Source organism: Gymnoscopelus braueri (assembly GCF_963280865.1).
Source record: "Gymnoscopelus braueri genome assembly, chromosome: 21".
Lineage (NCBI taxonomy): Eukaryota > Metazoa > Chordata > Actinopteri > Myctophiformes > Myctophidae > Gymnoscopelus > Gymnoscopelus braueri.
This window is the reverse complement of record NC_137623.1, coordinates 11,888,199-11,908,958: the sequence shown is the minus strand read 5'-3', so window position 1 is coordinate 11,908,958 and position 20,760 is coordinate 11,888,199. Positions and strand designations below refer to the sequence as shown.

General features: G+C 40.7%; 1 protein-coding gene across 2 annotated transcripts; it reads left to right on the top strand.

The window, feature by feature from the left end:
- Window positions 1–5,378: 5,378 nt before the first annotated feature.
- bloc1s5 (biogenesis of lysosomal organelles complex-1, subunit 5, muted) lies at window positions 5,379–13,224 on the top strand. 2 transcript variants are annotated; one of them, XM_080417361.1, is made up of 6 exons: window positions 5,379–5,616; window positions 6,791–6,873; window positions 7,781–7,910; window positions 9,259–9,317; window positions 10,143–10,196; window positions 10,703–13,224. In XM_080417361.1, exons 1-6 carry the CDS (start codon window positions 5,598–5,600, stop codon window positions 10,874–10,876), a joined length of 519 nt encoding a protein of 172 aa, XP_080273487.1. In that variant the 5' UTR covers window positions 5,379–5,597; the 3' UTR covers window positions 10,877–13,224. The 2 variants fall into 2 exon arrangements, with proteins under 2 accessions (XP_080273487.1, XP_080273488.1); XM_080417362.1 differs by lacking the exon at window positions 10,143–10,196.
- Window positions 13,225–20,760: the final 7,536 nt, after the last annotated feature.

Below are 20,760 nucleotides of genomic sequence, written 5' to 3'. Positions count from 1 at the left end.
CCTTCTGTTGTTCTCTTGTTTTGATCTCCTTCCCACTTGCCCCCCACCCCTCTTCTTCTTCCCCCCCCCCTCTTCTTTCTATGGAAACTAACGTTGCGATGGGAACGATGTACAAAAACATCAGCGCTCTCAATAGTGCTCTCCTCCTCCCCCTCAATTGGGGGAGGAGGAGTAATAATAGTGTTCTTCTATTGCTACATTCTTGATGATTAAATGCATTATTTGATTTGTAGACCTTGGAGGTGATGGCAAGGACGCAGAGAGCGTTTCAGAACCGAAGGGGACGTATACACGCGTACATACGTTCCGTGCGTGTGCGCGAGCACGGACATTTGCGGGTTTTTTTGGGGTGTTTTTGTTACATTAATTCGGTTAATTCGGTTAATTTGGTGCAAAAGAGTCGGAGGTTTGTTCTTTTTCTTTTTTCTTCGTCCCAGAAGTGGGGGGGATATCTCCCCCCCAATGGTGAGTATGTCCAACCCCCCCCCCCCACCCCCCTCTCTGCGTCCCTGGGTGATGGTGATGAAGGGCAGGCGAGGAGATTGAACACGGGAGGCAGGTGTGCTGAGGTGTGCTGTGGTGTGCTGTTGACCAACTCAGTCAGATGACCTGGTTAAATAAGGGGACTCCACTCAAACTCAAACTTGAACATTGTAGAATAGACTCAACTCAGACTTGAGATGTACCAGTGATTCAATTACAATCTACTACTTGGTGTTGTGAAGAATCAAGATGTGTTTATTTCTCAGCTGCTCATAGAAGTACAAACAGATAAATGTTATTGGGACATGTTCCGCAGAGACTGTGCTATAACAACAATACAATATAATAAGATAAGGGTAATGATTAAAGACAAGTAATGATACTGGATGAGACAGAAATAAATGTAAAGTAGGCCTACAAGTATATTGGCAGTATGATAAGACCTCTTAAGACATACAATATCTTAATATCTGTGTCAAATGTGCAAAAGACAAACAAACAAAGGCACACATATGAAAAACCACTATATTTCACTTGTCTATACATGTGCAAGTAACATTTCAAGCATTTTCTCAGGATCTTACAGTTGTTTTACTTTGTTTTTAAAATATATTATTACATCGAGCCTATTGTTTTTCTAAAGATGTATTTTGAGCTGAGAAATTTGTCAAAGCGAGCGAAAAATGTTTAATCTGCAACACGATTTTATACCATATTTAGTGGGGGTCCCTGCTTCATCTCTCTCTCAGGGGTCGTTCCTTGGGCTGAAAAACGTTGAAGACCCCTGGTAGGGGGTTTTGTGCCAGGACTGTTTCACCACACTGCAGAGCAACACTGACATCTACAGTCATAAAGTATGTATGCCCAATTAAAGACAAGCTTTTGTCTCGAGCCCATGAACTTCAAACTCAATTTTAACGTTGTGTTTCATTGGAAACATGTCATGTCCTTTGTTCTCATGACTGATATTGTCCTTCTAATGTGTGAAGGGGCTGTTTTTTTTTTTTTTCAATTACTTTTTTTTAAAGTAAAGATACAACAATCTTTGAAAGTATAAAATGGAGTTTAAGTGATTAAAAAATGTCAGCAAGCGACACCATGTGATGGAGTAGCCTATAATATATCTCTGCTGTCCGGCAGGAACCAGCTAAATCCAAAATGTTCGTTTTTCAGGAAATGACAAAGTGGAGTTAGGAGGTTTTGTTCATAATTGATAAGAACAGCTGAATGGACCTCAAAGCTCCAAAGAGGTTGGAGGTCAAAAGGGGGTGGAGCCTGGAGTTAGTTGGTTTGGCAGAAAGTTTGAGGATCCAATGGAGTTAGCTGGGTTTGTCGGAAGCGCGTTTTAATGCTTTTCATTGGTTCAATATTTTTTTAATCAACACACAGACGTAAAGGGTGTTCAATAGCACTGATTTATGGGGGGAAAAATGCAAAAGCGTCAAAATGGAGTTAGCTGGTTTCTGCCAGACAGCAACGATATGCACAGCAGCCATATTGGAAAGAAATTGGGCCTCCACCTTACTTCCTAGTTCCTACACAGGTCTTACCAATTATACTAATGAAGGCTCTGTTCAAATTAGTGTAGCACAATGGTTCTCAAAACCTTTCATTTCAAGGACCCGATACGCGTCCACTTCGTTCCATTTGTACACAGTTATACAGCCGTAAGGGGCCATTTAGAACCCCCTCAAGGAACCATGAAGGTCCCTGGACCACTGATAGAGTCATTTCATTTGATCTCTTATCTTAATTATCATAATGTGTCTAGGGTCCTTAACCTTAAAATGTCCTATTAATTATGGTCTCATATGGGCCTGTACTTTGTCATGGTAAAAGTACTCTGTACTCTTAGTCTCTGTGTCTGCAAGCCAAGGTCAAACGCAAGCAGGCTTTCTCTGCGGCAATCTTGTTTTGGGAACACGGTATCTGGGTGTTCTCTTCTCTTCTACAGCTGTCTCCCTTAGTGTCACCAAATCTCCACTGACCAGTGACAGGTCAGAGATGTCAAACGTGTTTGACCCAGACATGGGGACGCTGTTGTCCAGAGATAAACTGTCACACAATCATCATCTACCATCATCTACCATCATCAGACACGACGTAACCATCGCTCTCATCCAATCCGAGAAGTCCACCTTCGCACGGAACCTCATCGATGTCACATCCTATGATGTCATATGTTTATGTTACTGGACTCTGTTAAAAGCTCGTGCTTGCTCTGTTACACTGCGGAGAGACGCGACCGATGATGCGGAACCATACCTGTGATATACTGTAAACCTTCTAATGTCTCTCTGATCTGAATACAAACATGTTTCCTTATACCCTTCGCTGCCTGTCTGAGTTTGGTTTTTTCCTTATTGTCTCCGTGCTACAAGTATCTGTACTTTGTGTGGGTCATGAGGTGAAATTAAATTCCAACAATTGGTCCTTATCGAGACGGATATGTTTGAAATATGGTGTACGGGGGGGAACTGCTATTGTCAGACTCTTCCCCCGGCAGACCATATTTTAATACGTATCAAACGAACCAGCCTTGGGTGTAACGACTTATCACTTCTATTCAGATGAAGGTTAACTTTGAACAGTATCACATTTTATTTTGTTTTGGACCTGGACGCGATCGCTGGACCTTTGGACTGGACCCTCGACATGTCTCAAATTCCACATGGTCCAGCCATCGGGGTCGGGATCCCTGAACCAACATCAGATTTGATGAGTATATATTTTTATTTTTTATTGTACCATGGTCCAGTGATTGGGACCTCCATGTAACTTCTCCCTGTGAACCTTGATCTGATGAGTATACCTTTTTCTTTATTGTCTTTACCGAACCATTTGTCTCATAATTATCAGCCTGTTTGTAAATTACTGTTTAACATAACTCCGCTAGGGAGTGAGTCAAGTAAAAATGTTTTATCACCTTATATTCCTGGGAGGACATTCCTGAATGTCTCATAAATTCTCTTATCTACCTGGGTCATTATATAGTTTGTCTTTGTCTCTGTATATGTTTATGAGACCACCGGAGATACCCCGACGTTTTTTTTTTACACAGATGTTTGACTATCAGCTGTTCCTTACAGTCTTTATTTATATATATATGCATGTCAAGGCGTCTAGAATAACCCACAATTCAACTTGGGTGTTCGAGCAATGCATGGCTATATATATAAATATATGGATTTATTTATTTTTGTACCTCGAAATACCACTTTTTCACGCTTTGGTTTTCGGTGCGGGTGAATTTATCTAATATTAGTTTTACACTAGGTACGGGGGGTTTGTCTGTGTGCCTGCATGAATATATATTACCTTTGTTCTAGTTCCTTACAATTGTCATAATGTACTAATAATTCCTTCTATACTGATATTTGACCTAAGATTAACCCAGTCAGATATAGCCACCCTTTCACACTGCCTATTTGCTATATGTGGGTTAATGTTACACAACGGGTCTCATATCAACCCATAAGAGGAGAGTGTTTCAGTGTCACTCTCCAATCCTGGCTACATTTACCTGCTCGCCACAGGTAACACCATGTATGCAGATCTGTGTTTTCAATGTCAGTACCACCCTTACCATCCCTCTTAGTACGAAATATTACCAGCCAGCTGCATACCGAACATTACTAACATGTTCGACCCATATTGACAATTGCCAGGTTGTCTCCCTTTTAATTCAGAAACTTCTGCATCGGCCCGTGTGTCCGTTTGAAGTTTGTGTTTTACTTACTTGTCAGTACATTTTTTTGTTTTGTCTTATATGTTTGTTTTATTTTGACCACTGTAGTTAAATCATCCATCCATTTAATATATTGAGCTTTAACAATAACTTTTAAATCCCTCTTCCCTACAGCCTCTCACTTCTCCCATGTCTTATCTGTTTACATTCTCTTGTTCCGAGCTGGTATCACAGAGTAGGCAGTTGCCTAGGGCGCCACTAGGGGGGGGGGTGCCAAATTTTTTCTTTCTTTTGCAGGCTCTATGTGGCGCTGTGGCAGAAAACGGTGGCGCGGTGCGAGGATTCTTTTTGCCTAGGGCGCCAAATTGCCTAGCACCGGCCCTGAGTGAGACAATAGCATGCACATTGCACAACATCAGCACCCCGACTCTGTTTGGCCAGAATGGCTTCATTAGTATCATTGGTAACACCTGTGAAGGAAGTAAGGAAGAGGCCCAATTTCTTTCCAATATGGCTGCTGTGCAAAGTGTGCAGTCAAAACTTTAGTCAGACATTCAGCTGAATTTCTCTCTCTGTCTCTGCCTCTTCCTCTGACTCGCTCCCTCTAAATCCAGGTACAAATCTACCTAGTCTAATCATGTTTTAATGACGACATATCAATTATTCATCATTACTAGTGGTTAATATGATGATAATGCACTAAATGCAGCAGGTGCTGAAATCAAAATCCGACCAGACGAAACCCCCCTATTTCTCTGCTAGTCTTGGTTTATTCTATAACGTCACACCAGTGTTGCCATGTCGGCTTATTATAAGCGACTTTGGGCTTATTTTTCTGTAAAGTAGTTTGTAAATATTGGTGGTTGCAGTTTTTTGGGCTTATTAGTTGTTTCTAAAGTGTAGTTGCTTATTTTGGCCTGTTTCCTTTAAACCAGTGGTTCTTAAACATTTTCAAGTCAAGGACCCCCAAATGAATATGTATTTGTCTGCACTCTGCGGACCCCCATCTGAAAACATTTTATGCCAGGGACCCCCATACAAGATTTGTGTTGTTAAAATGTTTCTTAAAACATTCCTAATTTTAAAAAATGTCTTCCAAGATGTTTTTTTGTGTGGAAAATAGCAGATCAGCGGCCTTGTTTTCATAAACCTGGTTGCTTGTTTCTCTCACAAAATATGGCAACGCTGGTCACACACCCGGAAGCAGTAGTAAATATTGACATCTCAGAGTCAGGTGATTTCCATCCTCCTGACAGCTATTAGAAGAGTCTGTAATTCTGTATCATTCTTATACAATACACATTCTACAACGTTTAGGACTGGTGTTTTGGCTCCTCTGTGTGCATTTTAAACCTGAGTAAACAAAGGAAGGCTAGCTATAGCTACCAAGCTTGAGCTAAAGTGCCTTTGTTTACGAATAAAGAAGATGGATAAGATGGCAAAAGGTGGGTGAAATCCCCCTCTTCTGTCCAAATAGCTTGTTAGCATTGATTTAAAAATCTACATGCTGCTAGAAACACACGTTTGCAGCAAAGAATAGATTCATGAATTGTGTAGAAGCAATTTCAGGGTTTTATTTTTATTGTTATTATTATTAATAGTAGTAGCAGTGGTGGAAAAAGTACTCAAATGTTTTACTCAAGCAAAAGTATCAATACTGCAATGTAGAAAATCTGTCTCAAGTAAAAGTCTGGAATTCAAAAGAAAAAGTACAAAAGTACTGGCATCATGTACCAAAAGTAGAAAGTACTCATTCTGCAGAATGTCCCCATTTCACAAGTTTTCAAATGTATGAAATGTATACAAATCTTTTGAAAATAGCAGATCTAAAAGCTCACAAGCTTGTAGATCTGCTATTTTCAAATGGCCGAAATGTATATAGGACTGAAATGGTTACTGTATGTTTTGTTTTGTAATAATAATCAAAATCCTTAGTGGATAATTGTAGTGGAGTAAAAGTATAATATTTGCCTCTGAGATGCAGTGGAGTAGAAGTAAAAGTACTGAAAATTGGAAATACTTTAATAAAGTGCAAATACCTCAAATTTTTATTTTAGTACAGTACTTCACTCGGGTAGTTAGCTATACTGTATGACACTCGTAATTAGGATAAGGGCAGGTACCTGGGTTGGAGGACAATTTTCCAGAGAGCATGGATGAAGCTGTATGTTGATTCAATCAATGGGTTAAATGGTAAAGAGAACAAAAAGTTGTTTGTGGACAATGATTTTCCTGAGTCTACCATGTATTTAATTGTGCATCAGTGCCTTTTTAATGATTTGAAATGTTGATTCAACAAGACAACGAAACCACTAGCCTACAAATTGATACGTGTGTGTGTGTGTGTGTGTGTGAGTGTGAGAGAGAGAGAGTAGCAGCCAAGTGCATTTGGCTGCTTGACTGTTTGGATAAAGACACATCTAAGCCCTGTTTCAAAAAGCCCAACTACAAGTTCACAGCGCCTCACAATGTCGATGGCCAAAATAGGAATGCCAGGCAATATCAAGACAGTCCACTATAATAATCAAACAATTTAGAGCCCACAAGTTATTACCTCAACGATCAACGGTCGTGGTCTTTCTTTTAATGTTCTTGTTTTCACCGTCATTCCTCCCATAGATGTTGGAGACATTCAGTCAAGACTCCTGGACCACAGGCCCATCACCCAAGGAGAGATTCGCTACTTTGTGAGGGAGTTTGAGGTAAAACCACGTTGAGCAAGACACAGATGCCCTGTCGGAGATGGAGAGCACCCACAACACTGACACATGCTCTGTTATTGATATAGGTTTTCGGTTTTCCCTGTAATCTTGGGAAGCTACAGTGTATCTTATGAAAGCGTCTGTCTAATCTGTGTTCGTAATGATAATGATCTTTATTTATATAGCACCTTTCATACATAGAATGCAACTCAAAGTGCTTTACACAGCAACAACAACAAAAAACAAGTACATAAAGAGGAAAGCATAAAGAAACAAATCAAATGTGCAGAAATATATTTTTTTAAAGAACAGAAAGAAGAAACGCGGTTTCCTGTAATGAAGGGTAAAAAAGAACAGTGGTTACTGTGAGCTATTAACTTCTATCACAGCAAGATATAGATTTTATAGATTAAGATATCGCCTTTCTCAAAAGCGCTTAACAAATAATGTGTATTTACATTTCCCCCATTCACACACACATTAACACACAGACGGCAGCGGAAACCATGCAAGGCACCAATTTGCTCATGAGGAGCAGTTAGAGGCTCTTAAGGACACTTTGACAGTAAACTGGGGGATCAAACCGGGAACCTTCCAATTCTCAAGCGGCCGATCTACCTCCAGATCAGGGGGGGGGGTCTACCTACAGATCGGGGGGGGGGGTGCCCCTGACTGACTGACTGTAACATGATGGCCTACATGTGATTTATGTTATATGACTAAGCAGAACTGTAAAAATATGTTTGTGTGGTACAAGTTCATACATTTCTTACCGTGTGTTTTTATAGATCGTCAATAAATAAGTGAATATAATTGACCTAAACCAGCCGTACCATCCCACCAGAAACGTCAGTTTTTAAAATGTACACGAGAGATTGAACAGATGTCCTTTTGGGTTGTTCTAAAGGAGAAGAGAGGCCACAGGGAGAGCAGACTTCTGGAGAACCTCCAGAAGATGGTGGTGGAAACGAATGAGAATGCACTGCCCAAATGTACAGACGGCATGCAGGAGCACTTGTGTGATGTCATAACGCGATGTAAGTCCCCGCTCACCCTCGCTCTCACTAGGGGCTTGTCTTGTTTGTCTACTTAGACAGTTAAAACAATAGAGCACCGAAGTCTGACGTAATTCACGCATCCTACCTGGGTCGCGGTCCCCCCCCCCCCCCCATTCTGAATTCCCATAGACGTCTTTAATATCGCATCAAATAAGAACTGTGTTCCAAAAATAAACAAATGATCCCGGCGAATTGACTCATATGGATGTGAACCATCAACTGACGGTGAGAAAACGCTAATGTTACTTCCGCCGAATTAGTTAAATTTTCGCCAGAAACAGACTGTATCAAATATGAGTGACTGACTATCATAAACGATACAGAGCCACCTCCCTGACAATATCGCCGAGACAGTATGTTTATTTTTGGACCACAATTCTTATATGAGACGATTCTAAGATGACCCAATGTTATTTTCCATAGAGAAACTACTTCCACGACTCAGGGGATGAACGAGTGACGTCAGGACTTCGGTACTCTATGTCAGATGTAGGTCTAGTTCCTTGGAATAGCTAGCTTACAATTCCATTATACCAACAAGTCAGTTTAAGACTGAGGAAAAAGAGAGAGAGAGAGAAATGCAATGACATCATTCAACGACAGTGATATATTGATCGAATAAGGCATTGAATAACATACTGTTCAAAAAATGTTTTACTTATTGCCCTTCAGTGGTGGAAAGTAACTAAGTACAAGTACTCAAGTACTGTAATTAAGTACGATTTTGATGGAATTTGCACTTTACTTGAGTATTTCCAATTTCAAATACTTTTACTTCTATTCCACTACATCTCAGAGGCAAATACTGTACTTTTACTCCATTACAATTATTTGAAAACTTTAGTTACTAGTTACTTTGTAGCATACATACATTTTGGCCGTTTGAAAATAGCCGATCTACAAGCTCACAATGCGTCGCGATGCGACGCATTGTGAGCTTGTAGATCTGCTATTTTCAAAAGATTTGTATACATTTGAAAACTTGAAATGGGACATTTTGCATAATGAGTACTTTTACTTTTGGTACTTTTTGATGTGAATACTTTTATACTTTTACCCAATACATTTTGAATTCCGGACTTTTACTTGTAACAGAGTATTTCTAAATTGCAGTATTGATACCTTTACTTAAGTAAAACATCTGAGCACTTTTTCCACCACTGTTGCCCTTTAGCCATTTTAGAGTTCTCTGGTGTTGAATTGCTTTGTAACATGGAGGGAATGTGATTCACCCAAACTTGGCTCTTGTAAAGATATTTTCACTGGGAGTAAAACCTGTCTTGTCTTATGTAATTATTTTTGTCTGGTTGTTAATTTGCTCACACAGTGGAGGCTGCAAATCACATGGCACAGAGAGTCCAGCAGAGGGAGCTAGATGCACACCAGGTAACATAGCTGGCTCCATAGACAAATGGCTTACATTTATACTGTAGTAGCTTAATGCACCTATAATGCAGTCCATAATGTGAAAATCATTAGATTAGCTTTTTTTTGCATGGCAAATGATCCAGTTACATTATATGATACTGCTGAAGAAATGTAGTCAGACACATAGATGTACAAACTACACAGAACCTTTCTCACTTGCTTTCTGTGACCATCTATGACTCCAGCTGCCAGAATAACTCAACTTGTTTTGACTCTAATCACTAAAACTAAGGGTTCTCACAAAAATAGAAACTAAATAAAACTAGCAAACCCGCTCTAAAAACTAACTAAAACTAACTGAATTAGAAAAAAATACTGTCAAAACTAACTAAAACTAAACTGTAATGAAAAATCCAAAACTATTATAACCTTGCAACAGACTGAAAAACAATGACGTATAACTGAATGCGCATGAGCGCGCATGCGTGTCCCCTGCTTGCCCACATCAAGTCACACCAATGCGACCCAGACCCCAAAATGAGTTTGACAAGCCTGACAAGCCTGCTCTAATCAGGAGTCAAAACAAGCATTGTAATGACTCTTTATAACTTTTTGTTAACCCATTAAAACCGGGAACGCATCTGTGTAACCACTCAAACCATTATTTTATACTATAGCTATTCAAAAATAGCAGCAGATCTATAGGGCTATGAGCTTGCAGATCTGCTATTTTTTGAAACATTTTGAAAATGAGTGCAAATCATTGAATATACATAAATGTTAAAGCAAACATTTTAACTCAAATCTTTGCTTCTGGGGGTCCCTGGAACAAAATATTTTCAGATGGAGGTCGACCGCCAAATACCTATAATTTTGGAGGTCCTTGACATGAAAAAGGTTTGAGAACCACAGATATATAGCAACATAAGTTTTTCAGCTAACAGTTTTAAAGTGGATTTAGAAGACATTTTGTAGAATCGGAAACTTCAGGCCTTAATGGGTTAAGTGAATTAGGGCTGCAACTATCGATTTTCTTCTTAGAGATGATTCCATTTATTACTTTTTTGATTAATTTTAATTTAATTTATATATATGTAGTCGCACAACGGGTTGCACAAAAAATGTGAAAATAGCCGTTGTGAGCTTCTAAATCAACCATTTTTACTATTTTTACTTTTCGCCTATCATCATGACATGCCCAAAATATGGATTGATTCTTTATCGATTCTTTTATTAAATGATCCACCAAAAAAAATTATAATAATCAATTAAATCGATTAGTTTGATTAATTGTTGCAACCTTAAAGTGAATATCAATCAAACATGACTATCACAAAAGCGTTGACTAAAAACGATAATATTCTTGTCTTGTGTTCCCAATGTTTTTTCCACCCCTTTCCCAGAGCGCCCAGCTGCAGGCGAGCATGGAGCAGTGCAAGGTGGAGTGGGAGGAGTTTCTGAAGGAGCAGCAGAGGTTGAAGGAGGAGGTGGACGAGGAGCACGCCAAGGCTGTGGGTCGCCTCAGCACCCAGTACAGCGAAATGAAGAAAGACCTGGCCAAGTTCTCACCCTTCTGACCGGCGGACAGGAGTCGGTGTGAAAGAGAATGAGTGAGTTGAGTAAGCGAGTAAGTGCGTGTATTCGTTCCCTCGCCTGTGTGTGTGTGTGTGTGTGTGTGTGTGTGTGTGTGGCAGCTCGTTTGCACCAAGTGCCTGCTCTGCATGGGTGAAATGAGGCTGTTTGCCTTTGATTGATGCAAGTACTCAGTGTTTGGCACCGACGGCTGTGTAAAACCCTGGAGCACCAGCCCCGCACCCAAAGTCAACATTGTCCAAATCAGAAATACGAACGTGTGATTAACAACGTAGCGTTTTCACATTTTCACAGCCCATCAAAATCACAATTTTCTGTCTTAAGCACACGGAATACATATAACACACGAGAGGTCTGGAAAATGTCACTTGAAAAGAAAAAAAGCAATCGGCTGATTGTTTCTTGGCTGTTAAGTATTCACCATTTTGAGATTTTTAATGGAATTCGGCCTGAAGGGTGCCGATGATGAATTCGTATCATCATGTCAGCTGAATTATATGAAAGGAAACTGGAATTTGGCAGCAAGGTGAGATGTTTCGAGCATTGAAAAGCGCAAGCGTTAAATGTTAGTCGCGCCAAGTGCGGGTCAAGTGTTGTAGAAACGGCCTCAAACAGAACAGTCTCCAGAGCAAAGTGTCTCTCAGCAGCTCCTCAGTGTTTGGAATGGTCAGTCTCTTACATCAACTTCACGTAAACCAACTCCGTCTGAAATGACTGGAGTTCAAAACGGCTTTGCCGAAAGCCAATTCCAAAATGTCACTGGCGGCTATAAGTTTGTGAATTTTAGATTTACATTGCCACCTTGGGTCTAGCTTTATCATGTGTCACAGATTACAAATGTACCATTGCTGAAGTTACAGACAAATACTGGAATCAGCGTATGCTTTTTCTGTTCAGACAGAAATGAGGAATATCACATCTGTCATGTGTACACGCACGATTTGATTTGGGATGACAGTGTGAAAGAACTCGGCGTGACTCGTCATGTATTGGACCACAGTGGAACTTAACTTTTTTGCCTCACCCATAAAAGTGGGTGCAAATGGAAGTTTGAAGTACAAGCATTTCCCTGCCTGCAATGTTGCTACCAGCTGTATTGTACAGTACATGTATGTGATGAAACACCTTTAAAACGTGACCCCTTCTTAAAGTTAATACCAGAGCACAGTGAACTGAGACAACAAGAGACTTTCCTGTTTTTCCATCTGAATAACAATTCAATGAAATATAGGCAGTTCAAGGAACTACAATTCATTATTTCATAATATGAACATAATTGTGCCGTCGCTTAATGTGCATTAAAATATATATATTTTTTGTTTTTCTAATCACTGTGTTCTATATCTCCCCTCTCCTTGCCCCCTAAGCCCCCCCCCCACACACACACACACACACACACACACACACACACACACACACACACACACACACACACACACACACACACACACACACACACACACACACACACACACACACACACACACACACACACACACACACACACACACACACACACATACATACACAGAACTCCTGAGGTGGATGAGAGACATGCGATAGTTTTTCATGAAGTGTTTTGTTTGGAAAAGTATTTTCACTGGACAATGGCAGGTTATTTGGACAGGTTGATGGATGGTCGGCCACGCTGGGTGCATTCCTGGCATGGCTGAGAGCAGAGTTCATCAGAAACGACGTGACAGGACAAATATTTAAAATAGCCCCCCTCCCACACACACATGCACCCCCTCACACTCACATGCAGTGGTGGACAGTAATAAAGTACATTTACTTGAGTACTGTACTTAAGTTTTTTGTATATATTGATCTGTACTTGAGTAATTGTATTTTTGGAATTCACTCCACTACCTTTCAAAGACAAGTATTGTACTTTTGACTCCACTACATTTCTACAAAGGGATAAAGTATAGTATACGACTTAATTAACCACTTAAGCACTATTTCAAATATAATGAAAATAACAGATCTACAAGCTGAAAGTACTCCAGTATTTTAACTCGGTTACAAATTTGACTCCGCAACTTTCCCTTGTAGTTGAGTGACATTTGACCAGTAGTATCTATACTCTTACTCAAGTACTGCGGTTGAGTACTTTCTTTGTCCTCCACTGCGCGAGCGCGCGCACACACACACACACACACACACCATCCTCCGAAACACATGCAGAGAGGTACAGGCTGTCTTGCTCAAGCATCTTTTTTGTTTGCTTTTTTAGATGGGAGTTATACTCATCAATCAATAGAAGTCAAAGTCTGTTAACAACAATCGCTCAAGTGTGTGTTTTATGTAAATAAATACATTCTCAAATCTGTTTTTTGGAGCATACATTGAATTATTGTATTTTTGATTCATTGTAAAATTCTCTGAAAGATCATTGAGGGAGACCCTAATTTACGATGATGCCGAGATTAAACTTAAGTTAAGAAACATGACAACAAAAAGACAACAATCAGTTAAAACAGTTGTATACTGGTAATGAACAGTTATTAAGTAAACTCCTAAAATGGTCAATAGATACTAGGTTATTCAGTTTAAGGTCATGTTGCAAGAGGTCCCAGGAACCTGGTGCACCAATGCTGAAAGCAGTCTTTCCCAGGTCAGATCTGTCTCGAAGAACCTGAAGGACTAGCCATTCACTAGAGCGAGTAAAAATTCGACTATGGTTCCGTTGTAACATGGATGTAATGTAATGTAATTTTCCGACAGAGACAAGTTAGGTGTCAACAGAGGAGGAGGGGTAAGCTACAACAAAGCTCAGTTTTCACTATACTAGATATGCAGTACTGTAATGAAACAGCTAGAGCCCGACCGCAGATTGCAGATTTTGGGGCCTCGTTCCCAGCCTCGCTCATCTGCGAAGAGAAGAGCCTGGTCACGACCTACAAAGCAGAGAGTGTCCATAGGGCAGGACTTCCGTCGTACGTGTTTCCCCCGGAAACAATCTTTTTCGATTGAATCACAACACTCGTTTCATTCACGGAGAATGTTAACAGATTTGTAAAGCATCAACGTCATTTTATCCTTGGGCGGTACTTCCGCCAAATTCAACCACTTCCGCCTAGACAACCAACAGCCCAGGTCTTGCCCAGCGTGGGTTCGATGCCAGTCCTGATTGGACACTGGATGGGTTTTGTTTTTTTGGTAAAAAATAAGTAAATAAATTTAAAAAACAATTTCAACATGTTGAAATCAATATGAACATTCTAGAGATTAAACTGATAAGCGAACAAATAAATACAAATTTTAAAATAAATTGATAGATAACATTAAGTATATACTTCCAATATATGAAAAGAATATTTAACTTTAATTAGACGGTGAATAAGCAAACACGTAAATATAAAATACACAAAGTGAACTTTCTTTTATTTGACCGCTTAAGCCCTTTAAAAAAATAAAGAATAATCACAATGCATTGCATCACGTTGTGAGCTTGTTGATCTGCACATTTTGGAAAATCTAAGTAAATTGTAATAAAAATTGTAACTATAATGCCATTCCCAAAATAGGGATGACAGGTTGAAAGTGGTTTAAAGTCAGGATACATCGTTTGCATAATTGCCGATACCGATGTCATTAAAGTCAAATGATGGCCGATATATCGTCCAACCTAATAAATTGTTGGCGCTCCAGACCACTGGTTCTCATACTGGGGTCTGGGAACCCTCCGGGGTCCTTTAGGAGTAATAGGTGTGTAACTCTGGGAGCAGTGGTGGAAAGTAACTAAGTACATTTACTTAAGTACTGTACTTAAGTACAATTTTGAGGTATTTGTACTTTACTTGAGTATTTCCAATTTCCAATACTTTTACTTCTACTCCACTACATCTCAGAGGCAAATATTGTACTTTTACTCCACTACATTTATTTGAAAACTTTAGTTACTAGTTACTTTGCAGATATAAATTATTATATTATAAAACATACATTAACCACTTTAGCCCTATTTTATACATAGGCTATTTGAAAATAGACGATCTACAAGCTCACAACGCGTCGCATCGCGACGCGTTGTGAGCTTGTAGATCTGCTATTTTCAAATATTTAGTACTTTTACTTTTGGTACTTTAAGTACATTTTGATGCCAATACTTTTGTACATTTACTCAAGTAAATTTTTAATTCTGGACTTTTACTTGTAAGGGCGCGCTCCCACCAAGAGTTGGCTGGCCGCTGTTAAACGCAGGTTGTGCGCGGCCACAGTTTTTTGCAGCCAGCGGATTCTAAAAAACGGGAGTGTCGCGCCTGTCACTCACTTTCAGGAGCCTCCCCCCGCACCGCCTGTGCCTGCTGCCTTGAGCACCATGTTGCTTCCTGAGTCTTGAGACGGTCTGCCTTCGACTCACCCGATTGGACAGAGGGAGAAAATCAGCGCCTGCCTCCAGCAGTTTTATGCTTAGTCGCGGAGAGCAGATAAACGCAAGGTCTGCGCGACTAGCGGAAAAATCTGCTCTTGCGTGAATCAACGCATTTGCATTGACAATGCATTGGCAGATTCTGCAAACAGCGGCCAGCCAACTCTTGGTGGGAGCGCGCCCTAACAGAGTATTTCTATATTGCAGTATTGGTACTTTTACTTAAGTAAAGAATTTTAGTACTTTTTCCACCACTGTCTGGGAGTGTTCCCGATGTTACAGGTCCATTTGGTTCCATTCGTACACTCCCAGAGTTAGGACTTTACAGTGTAGATTTGGGTCCTAGAGATAGAAAATTGTATTAAATTGGGGTACTTTGCCTCATGCATATCAAGGGGTCCTTGAAATTAAAACGTTTGAGAACCACTGCTCTAGAACCAGTGGTTCCCAATTTTTTTAGCTCGAGACCCAAAAGAAACATTTTATTTCTTCTCGGCACCCAAACTAGTGAAAATAGCCGATCTACAAGCTCACAACGTGTCACATCGTGACACGTTGTGAGCTTGTAGATCTGCTATTTTCACTGCTTAAAAAAATTAAATATGCAATTTCTTTGATTTTTGGGAAATGTTCTTTGAAACATTTTAGATTTTGTTTTCTGAACCTTTTTGATAGATTTTTTTGTTTTTGAAAATCTTTCAAAATAATTCGAAAATGTTAGGAAACGGAAAAAAGGGATTTTTACTTGTGACCCATAAAAATGGTTACGTGACCCACAAATGGGTCCCGACCCATTGTTTGGGAAACAGTGCTCTCTAGACGACGTCAAATTAGTGGGTTGACTTGCCAGGCTTCAACGGAGCACCTCCTTGTTATCCCCAGGCAGGAACTGAACCCAGAACGTTGCTGTTACTGCATGTGGTGGATGCATTAACAGGTTGAGCCACCAGGGAGCCCTGTCACCCGAGTCTTTCTGACACATCTGACAGCAAAGTGTCTGGTTTCAGCAGAAGGCGAGGTGCAGTGAGTAACCTGTCCCCTCTGCTCTGTGTCCTTCAACTGCCACGCAGGTGCACTCTCTGGTGTGTGTGCGTGTGCGTGTGCGTGTGCGTGTGCGTGTGTGTGTGTGTGTGTGTGTGTGTGTGTGTGTGTGTGTGTGTGTGTGTGTGTGTGTGTGTGTGTGTGTGTGTGTGTGCGCGTGCACGCGCATCTGTCTGTGACTGGCGTCAGTGCAGGAGGACATGGTGGCATTTCATAGGAGATCAGAGGGCACAGACCTGCCAGTAAACGTTTTGAAATGAAGGGCCATGGCCAGTCTGCCGTGTGTGTGTGTGTGTGTGCGTGCGTGTGTGTGTACATGCGTGCTGACCCTCTGCTTCTCCGCCTTGGTCCGTGTGTGTGTGACTGGGCACAGCTGGCCGATGCCGGGACAGCCCATCACCCGCTAATGAGGAGCGACAATACGGAAACATGGGGCACGTCTGCCAACAAGGCACCTTTTCATCTGCCCTTGTTTATTTTCTGGGTTTCGTTGGAGAGAAAGAAAACAGTCAGAGCAAAATGAAAGGTCACTGTTGGAGGCACCGCGAGTGGTAGATGCTCATGGATGGAGTCGAGAGTTATAAGTCGGCTCTTGTGAAGTGCTTTGGTGTGGATGCCGAGCGTGATATTGCAAAGTGAAGGATGGTGACACATTTCCACTTACCTGCTCAGTGTCAGGGTCAAGCGTCATTTTGGAGTTACTGGGGTGTACCAAAAGTAATTTTTCCCCCCCTTCTATATCTTTACTGAGACGAACGTACAGTACAAGAGTGTAAGTTATGCAAGAGCTCATTATAGAGCTCATCGGTCATTATTCAGAAATAACACATAATTCAGTGATTGACCAATCAGAATCAAGCATTCAACTAAGCCTTGTAATAACTTTATTTATTTGACATGGACAACACAATCACACTGGACGAACCAGATGCTTTGCTTACCCCATTAAGACACGGAACGCATCTGTGTCATTTTAGATTTCTTTGGCTATTCAAAAATAGCAGATCTACAAGCTCATAGCGCTGCACCGAGCGCCGCGCTACGAGCTTGTAGATCTGCTATTTTGGGAAAAAATTTGCAAATCTTTGAATATATATATATATATATTTTTTTTTTTGTTTTTTTTTTAATTAAATATTTTGTAGAATCGGAACCTCAGGTCTTAATGGGTTAAACACGAGCATAAGTGATGGACAAACATACATGAAGAGAGGTGTGGTTCTATTGGGTTAGGGCTAGGGTTGGCCTACAAAAATGACATCATCCCTGTGTGTACACAGTCAAATCCTCATATATAACATAAATTCACAAAATCTCTCCCGGGGATAACTTGGGCACCGTTCGAGCAATCGACTTCAGACTTGCCATGTGTCTATATCGCTGATGACCCAGGGATGTGTTTAGTGGAAACTCAGTCCGACTGGTGGTTGTCCTGAACCGAACATCCACATCGGCTTCCCTGATTGGCAAACCCATCGGCTTCATGGATCAGCCAAGTTTTGCGTCACATTTGTGTCACTGATCCCATTTTAGTTATATGATTATTTGTAGCCATAATATGAAAAGCATGAACCCTGGTTCATGCTTTCATCACTTCAAGAATAGACTACTGTAATGCCCTCTTCTCCGGTTTACCATCAACAGCAACACATGGCCTTAGATTAGTTCAAAATGCAGCAGCTAGATTACTAACCAGGAAAAGGAAACATGATCACATCACACCAACACTCATAGCACTACACTGGCTGCCGATACAGGCCAGAGCCGATTTCAAGGTACTACTCCTGACCTATAAAGCCCTAAACGGACTTGCCCCATCCTACATGTCCAGTTTAGTAGAACCGTACATCCCTGGACGTCCACTATGCTCCCAGGATGCTGGTCTCCTCACAGTCACAACAAATAGTAAAGTAACAGTTGGGGGCAGAGCATTCACACATCGCGCCCCCTATCTCTGGAATACTCTCCCTCAAGTTGTTAGAGATGCCGACTCTCTGGGCATTTTCAAATCCAGGCTAAAAACCTATCTTTTTTCCCTGCATTATGGTTCCCCCTAGTTTTATTGAACTTATTGCTACGTGGTTTATTGCCACGTTCTTGCCCTGTGGTTTTAAATATTGTTCAAAATGTATTTTATTTATTTTTATTTTTTGTCGTTCTGTACTTTTTCTGAACCGTGTACTGCATGGTAACTTGTTTGACCATGCGGGCACATTTTACGGTGTTTTTGACTACTATGTACTTTTTGTTGTGAAGTGCACAGAGACCCCTTGGGGTGATGTTGCACTATAAATAAAAATAAACTGAAACTGATATATGGAGATCCCTGTGCTGGCATCATAAACTAGCCTCTGAGAACTATGTTAATGGGTACCACCCTGGCCTGGATACTCTGACAACTCTCCGACAACGAGTACAATGGTATTGCATAATCAGATATGGCATGCATTCCCACGTTGTGTCGTTCCCGACTTTCATCTTTGGGCACCAGCTTAGTTTAACCAATGGATAATTTAACACTGAGGACTTGTTGCACTTTTTTAAAACCTTTAAATGAACCTTTGATGGCTTGTAACAGGAAATGTACTGGTTCAACCCACCAGAGTATAGCCTGGAAATGTTTAATAGCTGAAATGTGTGCTGTCCTTGGGTCCTCTCTCTCAAAGACTGCATAAGACTGCCTAAGATTACCATTACTACGGCACTTAACTGCAAAACTGCACAAATGAGGCTACTCGGTAGCAAACAGCACAAGGCTATGTATTGTAAGTAAGCATGATGTCTTGAACATTTATAGCCTATCCAAAACCTCTCTTGAAAAGGTTAAAAAGTCTTGCGGTCCAGGCTGTACGAAGCCCAAGGCATTTCTTAGAGTTTAGAATCCGGTCATGGAAATGATATCAGACAGACATTACAACTAAAGCCTCTTGGCAAACCACCCAGGCTGCCCAGCGCAGGAACTTCCTCTGAAGCCTGTGTACTTCCTATCCTTCAAAATGTCTAGATAGACCAGGGCCCTTTATCCTGGGAAGACGAGTCTACGCGGCGTGTAAGGGGTCAGACAACAGCCGAAGTCCAGCCGTTATCGTCCTCTGCGGCCTGCTGCCTCGTGCCTCAGGACCCCGGTCGGTTTGTTTTTTGTCTCCTGTGTCTATCTGAGGCCAGTGTGTTCTTCCTGTTTTGGAAGGAGAGCAGCGCTGTCAAAGCTGAGGAGCTACACCGCTCCCGGTGCCAACATAAATGGTGAAGGAAACAGGCAGCACCCAGCCGGAGCCCTGTCCGACAAGGGGACGGAGATTAGGGGGAGCGTTGTTACGCGCTGATCCGACGCCTCGTGTCATAGAGAGAGCATTTCGCTGGTATTGGCAGAATGCCTCAGATAATGATGAAGGTATTGGTTGACAGTAATGTCAAGTTCAACACACACTCGCGAGCGCACGCACGCACGCGCGCACACACACACACACACACACACACACACACACACACATGTCACATCGTGATACATTGTGCTGTCTGCTATTTTTGACATTTTTAAAAGAAAATTAAAGGTAGGGTAAGTGATTTTCTTTGGTTAAAATAAGTGTTAGATAGCTCTATATTCTGATAGTACTCATTGCTATAGAGTGTTTGTTCAGTAAAAGGAGTCTCCTTGTCTTTCCAGCTCTTCATAAAACAGAAAATGCATTTTCGTTTCAGTTTCATTTCCAATTTTATCCAATCAGGATAGAGAACTCAATCAGGATATAGATTAAACAAGTGAAATTGGAAGTGATGACACTAAGAAATGAGCAGGCAAATTGGAACTGGAACACTATAAAAATGAAGCTTAAAAATTGGTACTTTTTCCTGATTGGCTGAGATTTTGACACCTACCGGAAAATGTATTTTCTGTTTATTAAAGAGCTGGAGAGACGGTGAGACTCCTGTTACTGAACAAACACTCTATAGCAATGATTACTATCAGAATATAGTGCTTTAACCTTTTAACAAAATACTTTTTGTTTTAACCAAAAAATATCACTTACCCTTCCTTTAAAACAAAAACAAAAAAACTAAATAGGGACACCAGGGTTAAAGAGTTTGTAAGTAAGCTCTTTTAGTAGCCTACACAAATTGTCAGGTTGGGATATCAATTGTATCCAGTCAGGAGAGAGGACTGCATACAGGATACAGAATAAACAAGTGAAATTAGAACTAACAAAACAAAAAAGAGCAGTGAAAATTGGAACTTGTACACTATATCTTTTAAGCTGATAAACGAGCTGGAGACACAGGGAAACACCTGTTACTGATCAAACACTCTACATCTACTTACTATCAGAATATAGAGCATGAACATTTTAACAAAATAAATATATATTTAACAAAAACATGCCCCTTCAATGTGGTTAAGGCTCAAGAAAGACATATTCACTACAGTGCATTGTTAGCTAGAATATGATTTACTGC

Bases quoted from the DNA above. Each gene is read 5' to 3' on its own strand.
- bloc1s5 (XM_080417361.1), top strand. The intron at 6,874-7,780 runs GTAAAACCACGT...GTTGTTCTAAAG, and splicing joins ACTTTGTGAGGGAGTTTGAG to GAGAAGAGAGGCCACAGGGA. The intron at 7,911-9,258 runs GTAAGTCCCCGC...TTGCTCACACAG, and splicing joins GTGTGATGTCATAACGCGAT to TGGAGGCTGCAAATCACATG.